General features: G+C 43.4%; 1 protein-coding gene across 1 annotated transcript; it reads left to right on the top strand.

Moving 5' to 3' along the window:
• The first annotated feature begins 244 nt into the window (after nt 1–244).
• Nucleotides 245–6,244, top strand: dus2 (dihydrouridine synthase 2). The gene is made up of 15 exons (XM_023404280.2): nt 245–548; nt 626–671; nt 1,276–1,367; nt 1,466–1,509; nt 2,079–2,139; nt 2,221–2,268; nt 2,358–2,423; nt 2,645–2,715; nt 2,818–2,904; nt 3,216–3,384; nt 3,983–4,104; nt 4,191–4,331; nt 4,482–4,569; nt 4,810–4,883; nt 5,493–6,244. Exons 1-15 carry the CDS (start codon nt 429–431, stop codon nt 5,743–5,745), a joined length of 1,482 nt encoding a protein of 493 aa, XP_023260048.1. The 5' UTR covers nt 245–428; the 3' UTR covers nt 5,746–6,244.
• Nucleotides 6,245–9,003: the final 2,759 nt, after the last annotated feature.

Here is a 9,003-nt window from a genome sequence, read left to right as displayed (position 1 = left end):
AAGAGCACAGACATGACAGAGCATAACCTTAGCTTGTTTACAAATCTATAACATGCTGTAGTTAATTCGGCATATGATTTTTTCACTTGATTGATTTCTTATTTTAGAATTAGCTAATTTAAATCGTGTGTGTCTGCTCGGCACAGCCAGGTAAACATGCTAACCTGTAGGAGTAGATTACACAGAAGCGGTGCTAAAAGTTGACGTGTGTGGCATGGTGGACTAATTATTTGCCGAATCGAAGAATAAAAGTTTATTAATTCATATCTCAAGTTTAAAGTCTGCAGTTTTGGACTCCGCGTTAAATCCACTGATTTCACGAGCGGAGTTTCGCGGGTGCGTCTCGCCGAGCTGAAGACGGCGTCTCATCGCAGCCAAGCCGGGAACGGTTGATCATTTCGGACCCGGTTGTTGACCGAGTCTTCAGGATGTCGGCAGGCAGGCTGAGCTTCAGTAACATCACCGCCCTGGCTCCCATGGTCCGGGTGGGGACTCTGCCCATGAGGCTGCTGGCTCTGGACTACGGAGCCGATGTGGTTTACTGCGAGGTGAGGATGGAGGATGGAGGATTAAACTGAGCTCAGTGTTTGTGTCAGTGCTGTGAACTCTGTGGTGTCTGTTTCAGGAGCTGATTGACATCAAGATGGCCCAGTGTCAGAGGGTGGTGAACGGTAAGGATCCGTCTCTCTTCCAGTCCCATCAGGACCGTAACACATGGTGACCAAATGTCCCTGTTTTCCGGGGAGAGTACCCATTTTTGGTGGCCGGTCCCCGGCTGGAGCTTAATTAAAAAAGGATGTCTAGCTGCTAGCTATAATAGCTGTTTCAGAAGTGAAGCTTAAACCATCAAAATAATTTTTTATTTTGTTGTTGTCTGTAGGCGGAGAAAGGGTTAGCTGGCTCACTCATTGGTTAGGAGTTCATCGCCAGGCAGTAAACTAACCAAAACAAACATACCCGAAGCCCCCCGGCAGGAACTTGTTTTCGTATTTATATTTACAATATTCACAACCTTTTATGAAGCACTCTTTTGATTGTTTTGATCTGCGGACCGTTCCGAACAAAAGGAATATAAATAATTGACAGATAAACAGTCGGACTTCACGACTGCTTCAATGGTAGGGAGTCGTCCGTCTTCACCATAGTTTATTACAGTATAACAATTACCACGGTCAAAATACATTAAAAAACGTAAACCGGTGGCTTCTCTTCCAGACTGACCGGCACGAAACAAACACGCTTTACATTTTCAGTTTCTCGCTGTGTGTTTGTCAGAGGTTCTGCAGACGGTGGACTTCGTGGCTCCAGATGAGCGAGTGATGTTCAGGACGTGTGAGAGGGAGAAGGATAGAGTCGTCTTCCAGATGGTGAGACAGAAAACATCTGAGCATCAGTTTCTCTCAGTTCGCTCTGGACTGAAATTCAGAGCAAGTTAGTTTTCGTTGTGTTTTTGTGTTTTTTTTAGGGGACTGCCGACCCGGACCGAGCGCTGATCGTGGCCCGACTTGTGTGAGTTCACAGACTTCATCTCTGACCCGCCTTGAGTTTAACCTCAGAGAAAACACAGCTGTCAATTTATCATAACAATTAAAACTCCTGTGTCACTCCAAATTCTGCCAACGGCTCTGAAGAAATAAGCAAAGTTAATATTTGACACTTGGATCCACGGTTCACTGTAATCTTGCAGGAGATAAACATTTAAAGGACCAGTGTGGAGGATTTAGTGACATCTCCCCTCCCTTTCCAAAATGTGTAGGAGAACCTACGGTGGCCTTGAGGTGACGTAAAGACGTGAAAGGTTCTCTCTAGAGCCAGTTGGTTTCTCCCCTCTGGGCTTCTGCAGAAACATGGCCGTGCATCATGGCGGCTCAGTAGAAGAGGAGCCGCTCCCTCTGTAGATATGAAGGGCTCATGCTAAGCTAACGTGATTCTACACTAATGAAAACATAATTAGGAATATTATATTCAGTTTTTGACAATAGCTCCCGCTAAATCTTACACACTGGCCCTTTAAGGAACAGCTGTAGTGAACTAGTGTATCCCATGATGCTCTCTGACACCGCCTGTCTGTGGCGCAGGGAGAAGGACGTGGCCGCGGTCGACGTGAATATGGGCTGTCCGAAGGAATACTCCACTAAGGTGAGTTACCTGTCAGTGACCGACCTGCTGCCGCTCTGACCTTTGACCTCTGGCTGAACTTTGACCTCCGCTGTCCCACAGGGCGGGATGGGAGCTGCTCTTTTGTCAGACCCCGACAAGATCGAAGCGGTGAGTGCGTCCACTGTGTTGTGTATATTAACTGATCAATGATATTGATGGTATATGGACGGGTCGACTCTTCTCTCTCTCTGATGCAGATCCTCAGGAAGCTCGTCGCAGGCGTCTCCATCCCAGTGACGTGTAAAATCCGAATCCTGCCCTCGGTAAGACCTGAACGATTGATTGATTTTGTGAAATAACAGTTTGAAAATGAAAACAGAAAAGCTTAAAGGTGAATTTTCAAATTAAAAGCTTGAACACAAGCATGTTGTTGAAAAGGAAAACGACAAAATACATATAATAAGAACATCTGAAAATGAACCTCAGGAGCCTCCCAGTGTCCCCAGTAACTTCTTACTGGTGTCATGTTCTTCACTGGTTCCAGTTGGAGGAAACCGTCAGTCTGGTGCGGAGGATCGAGAGGACCGGCGTCACCGCTGTCGCCGTCCACGGCAGGTAAACGCACCGACCGGTTTCATCAGTTAGATATTGTTGTCATATATTTAAATGAGTGTTGGACTGAATATGTTTATATAAAATCTGCTGTTTGATGTTCAGGTTTAAAGACGAGCGTCCCAGACACCCCGTCCACTGCGACTACATCCAGGCCGCCGCTCAGGCCGTCTCCATCCCCGTCATCGCCAAGTAAAGCATCAGCTGTTCACTGAGTTTAACCAACAGCGGCTCTGATTAGCACAGTTAGCATTTAGCACAAACGTCCGACTGCACTCAGGGATGAACCGAGGAGGATGTGATTAAGGTCAAAGGTCACAAAACACATTTTTAGCCATAACTCAACAAATTCATGCACTAATTATGACACAGTTTAACATTAATGTCAAACAGGTGATGACATTTTACATCCGAAAGGTCAAAGGTCAACTCCACTGTGACATCATAATGTTCTGTAAAAACACTCCCGGCCTTTATTGATGGCTGTACCTCGTGTGCTGCAGCGGAGGATCTCTGGACCTGGTGAAGACCAACGCCGACGTGGACGAGTTCAAGAAGGCGACCGGCGCCTCGTCCGTCATGTTGGCTCGCGCCGCCATGTGGAACGCATCGGTGTTCAACAGCGGGGGGCCACTTCCTCTGGAGAGGGTCATGGAGGAATACCTCAAATATGTGAGCCTCATCATCGTCTTCATCGTCTTCACCACAGAGACAGTTTTTAATAGAAGTCGCTAAAAGTGAAGAAATGTGTTAGAGTTGCAGCAATTATTTTTGCAATTATAAAGTTTATCAATAATATTGATTTATCCTGATTATTGGTTATTGATCGACTAATTTACTCTCTTGAGTAAAGCCAGAAATAAAATGTAATGTATTAAAAAATAAAAATGGAGACAAAATATAAAGATAAAATAATGAAATGCTTAAAGACTGGAGATGTTTGGAAGTGAGTAAAACCAGAAAGAAAAGTAGAATAAAATAAGTAAAAATAACAATCAAGCAGCTTAAAATGCATAAATGAATAGAAAGATAAATAAGATTCTATTAAAAGCCGGACTGAAAAGGAAGCTGTTGCGTTTGCTTTTAAAAATATCAACATGTTGATTCTTAAATCCAGTTGTAAGAAGTCATGAATATCTGCGTCCTGACTCTTCTACTCGAGATGCTTCAGTCTGTTGACGTTGGACAGCTGTAGTTTCCAGCTGTAGTTTCTGGAGTAACATCTGGAGTAACATCTGGACACGGGGCTGACTGTGTTTCTGTTCCTCAGGCGATCCGGTACGAGAACCACGCCTTCAACACAAAGTACTGTCTGTGTCAGATGCTCCGAGACAAGGTGGAGTCTCCTCTGGGGAAGCAGGTGCAGGCGGCTCAGACCAACGCCGAGATCAGGTACGGGACTTGATCCGGTGTCTGATAAGAGAGTGTCAGGTGTCGGTGAGGTGCTGATGTCATGTGACCGTGGCGTTGTGTTGCAGCGACGCGTACGGGCTGCAGGCGTTCTACCAGCTGACCCAGGAGCAGCTGCAGGCCAGGAGGGACGCCCTGCAGAGCAGCAGCCAGCCCGACAGGCCCGTCCTGGACGGGGACGTCACCACCATGGCGGTCAGGTTTGAACGGTCAGTTTATCACAGCGTTGGAACAACATCTGGATACACATGTGGTCTGATTTATTCAACAACAGAATCTGATTGTTTTTATGCTGCTGGATGTGTGTGTGTGTGTGTGTGTGTGTGTGTGTGTGTGTGTGTGTGTGTGTGTGTGGTCAGGAGGGAGTACCCACCTCAGATCACTCCTAAGATGTTCCTGCTGGAGTGGAGCCGCAGAGAGAAACTGGAGCAGCCGCTGTACGAGACGGTACGAAGGTCCAGACTGTACTGTGTCTTTTAGAGGCTGTTGTCATGGAAACACTCTCGTTTAATTGTTAGAACAACATGTTGGTTAATCAGCAGCTGGAGCCCAAATTAAAGGTCTGACAAAACAAAACATCACTGGTCATTAGAGGAGCTGCAGTTTGTGTGGAAGGTGTGAACTGTGTGTGTGTGTGTGTGTGTGTGTGTGTGTGTGTGTGTGTGTGTGTGTGTGTTGTGTTTTCAGGTGCAGCGCTCTCAGGATCGAGCCTTCCAGTCGACTGTGACTGTAGCTGACAAGAGCTACAGACCTTCACTGTGGTCAGTACACACTCTCACACACACACACACACACACACACACACACACACTCTCACACACACACACACACACACACACTCCTACATCAGTCTGAAGCTCGTTAGCATCAGTATTCTGGTAATTATAAGACACAATTAACTCGCCCCAAGCCCCGCCCACCTGGACCCACCATCCAAACCTTGCAGGATTTGGTTTCTCTGAGTGTTTTTACCTGAAATCTGCTATATTTTTATTGGATCACTCAAAACAGTCAGCCAATCAGAAGAGAGGCTCAGAGCCTCCTCTCTTCTGATTGGCTCACCGACCTGTTGTTACTAGAGCTGCAGAGAGAAGCCTGAGAGAGGAGATGTGAAACTACACTGAGATGGTTTTTATATCTTCTGATGGATCAACACTTCAAATAAAACACAGAAGAAGAAGAAACACGGAGCTTTAAAAAGATCGTTCCTGATTTAAATGTCACTTTAATCTGTTTTAGACTGTATTTTATTCAGGCAAAAAGGGTTTATATTTATATTTCCTAATCTAAGGGATGAAAACTGAGCTGTTGTACTGGCAGCGGGGTTATTGTTGGACGACCGACATGTTTATTCATCTTCTCCTTTCCAGGGAGAAGTCGAAGAAATTCGCGGAGCAAGCGGCCGCCATCGTCTGCCTGCGAGTTCTGGGGATACCGGAGGGTCGGATCGGCGAGGAAGACTCCGGCCTGGTCTGCAAGAGGAAGAGGGAGGGGAAGGCGAACGGCGCCACCACAGAAGAAGAGAGCAGCAAGAAACGACACGTAGCTGAAATCCGACAGGAAACCTCAGAGTCCCCTGTGGTTGCCAACGGCGACCATCGTAAACCCCCAGAGCAGCCGTAGAGATAACGCCGCGTTTGTTTTTTCGACCCTAAATATGAACACTACCTTCAGATAATCCGCTGCTCGCTTCTGCCTTCACACGTCTTTCATTTAAAACTGTGGTCCCGTTCAAACTGGGATCTGCCCAGTACAAACACAGTCTTCCACTGGATCCGCTGGGAGAGAGTCGGCACCGTTCACCTCTCCTGATTTTCATTTTAAAAATTCAAAACATTTTTATTTTTAGTGTCATGAAATGTGTGTTTGAAGCAGCGGAGGTGGTGATGTGGACTCGCAGCCAGCAGGGGGCAGCGCTGCACTCTCAGATTAAAGATGTCATCCTCAGATGTTTCAGAAAAACATGTTTGATTTTTAACCCCGGTGCCTTACAGAGGAACTTTAGTTTCTTTTGTTTGTTTTTTTTTATCCTGATATTTGGATGGGCCTTAAACTCATCATTTGTGTCCTGATTGTGTCTCTGCTGAAGAGGCTGATGTTGGATTAAACGAGTTAAACTGTATTTGTCGTCATCACCGTTGACTTCAGTAGATTTATGGCGCCAAATGTTTCTATAATGTTCATTTCATCCTCCTCTGTTTTTTTTATTTGTTTGCTTTATTCTTCCAGATCCTACAGACGGTGTAGGATTTATTTTATTTTATATTTTACACAAATTTAATGCAAAGACCGAAACTATCAGTGGGTTCATCCATGACCAGATACAGTCAGTGGAGCTGATTCATCACCACGAACTATTAAAAACTAACAGAGCAGCTGAACCGATGCGTTCAAGTGACACGTTCCTTCATCGTGAGAAACAGTTTCCAGTGTAGCAGCTGATTAAAGGATGAATAATCATCACCGGGCTTGTCCTTAGTTTTAGGTTTAATAAGTCTTAAAGTCCTGAACTGAACCTGAGAGATGGAGACACCCGCCGACTGACGTCATCACCGGGCTGGCTAATGGTGCCTTCATGGGCAGTGGGAAATAAAGAATTCACAATACAGTTGTACTACACTACTGTGTGAAACCGTATGTTAAATGCAGTTTTTGAAATCTCAAAGAGAATAAAAATAAAGTAAATGCTGTTGCACACTGTGCAGACCAATTTTTGAGTTAGTGATTGGTTTTTAATTATAATTTTTGTAATCTTTCTACATGTGTCAATGCAAACCAAACAAAGCAAAGTTCACCTGTCGACCAGCGATATATGAGATAAACTAAAGTGTGAAAGCGGCAAAAGAAATAACAAACATACTCGGTGTAGATGCCAGAAATAACTAATTAAAACTAGAATACTACCTCAGTCTTGGGTCTGACAGCAGAATAATTATGTAAAAAAATTTAATATTAAAAATACAATAATACTATTTCTTTATTCTCCCTTTAAATGATGAAGAAATTATAAATTGAATCATATTAACTTTTATGATTTCCTTTATCTGTAATCTCACAGTTTGTGGTGTTATTTTCATTGTGTGTGTGTGTGAGAGTGATGATGGGAAAATGTAGTCCTGCAGAAACTGACTGTAGCAGGAAGCACGGACGTGGTTTTGAGAACTGTGATAGGTGTTTACACGTCTGTCTGTTTGTCAACACCTTCATCACCACAGTTACGTCACAGCCTGCAAGATACAGTCGCTGCACTTCACAGGTGTGGCGTTGACATTAAAATGAAGGCTCAGTTTGAAGATGGGTGCTGAGTGCTTAGTACTGAGTGGTCATGTAATAATGTTAATTGTTAGTCGTAGTATAAATGCACCATACACACATAGTATCAAGGAAAATGTCGAGTTAAAACACAGATATTCACAAATAAATATAAAAAGGAAAAAAACAAAAACACATTTCCACTTCCACTGTCTGTGTTATTGTTAGTAATAAGAGCTAACTAACTCTTTTAGAAATACAAAAAATATCAATTAGATAAGAATATTTTAGGAAAACAATATGAAATTATTTTAAAGTTCAGTTTTGACAGTGTCTGAAATGACACCTAAACACATCATAGATCTGCAGCTTTAACACAAAGTGCTTGGGTGCTGATTTATAATTTACAAACTACAGCAGATATGTAGAACCAGTGGTGAAAGATGTGTTCAGGTGCTTTTCATGAGTAAAAACACTAATACCACTATGTAATAATACTGCAGTACAAGTAAAAGTCCTGCATATACACAAGTACTCTCAGAAAAATGTACTCTGAGTATTAAAAGTAGTAGTAGTAGAGAAGTGCCCTCTGTGACTGATATAGTGTTATACATGATATTATTACATTAATCCTGAGTCATTGATGCTTCAGCAGCACTTTACTGTTTTAACTACTTTATGTACAGTGAGACAGTTTTCCAGTGGTTCCCAACCTCAGGGTCGAGCCCCTCCATAGGTTCACCAGATAAATCTGAGGGGTCGTGAGATGAAGATGTTTTCAGATTTTAGGATGATCGCTGTTATTTTGTAAAAAATGTTATAATTTGACCTTGTTTATGATGATTTGAAATGAAATAATTTGAGTTTATAGTGGCAATATCTTTGCTTACCTTTAAAACATGTGACAAAAGGCTTCTGCTTTTTTGTAAGAGCTCACCAGACAAAAAGGTTTTTCAACTTTTATATTTTATAAGCTCATCATACATTTCATTTAATGTAAAATCTTATCTGTAAACTCTCAGATAATCGTAATGGAGATAAAGGTGCGTTATTTCACTCTAAAATCAAATGTAGTCAGAGAATAAAGTAGCAGAAAATGTTTTAAATTGTATTTCGGGTTGTTTTTTTTTTTTTTTTTTTATAGTTTCCTTACGTCGCTTCAATGCGTAATTACAGTTTACGAGGGGGCCCTGAACGCGGCATAAGGATCAACCTGGAGAAGAGTAGAACTCGCAGCAGCCGAACAGAAACCGCGAACACAGCAACTTAGCACAAATATGGGACTGTTATGTTTTTACTACACAGCGCGAGGGAGTGTTTTATAATCGAGTACATGTCGGTTTTACAACTTTTAGTCGGGAATTAGTCGACGTGTTGTTGTTGGCGCCTCAGTTGAAACAAGAGTTCTGCTTTCAGTCGGATGGAAGTGAGTGAGACAGGTCAGTTTTAGAGACAGACAGCTCGGTGTAACGGCTCCCCCCGCGGACCTTCACCGAGTCTTTCGGTTCAATGTCCGCGGTAAACTGCGCCGAGGAGCTGGACTTCAGACTGATCTTTGAGGAGGACGGCAGACAGACGGCAGGTACGTGTCGTTTTGGCGACGTTAGTTAGCGATTTGTCAATCCCCCC

This window comes from Seriola lalandi, unplaced genomic scaffold (assembly GCF_002814215.2).
Source record: "Seriola lalandi dorsalis isolate HSWRI2012SDOR001 ecotype SW California unplaced genomic scaffold, Sedor1 jcf7180002054238, whole genome shotgun sequence".
NCBI classification, from domain to species: Eukaryota; Metazoa; Chordata; class Actinopteri; order Carangiformes; family Carangidae; genus Seriola; species Seriola lalandi.
This window is presented reverse-complemented; position numbering and strand designations above follow the sequence as displayed.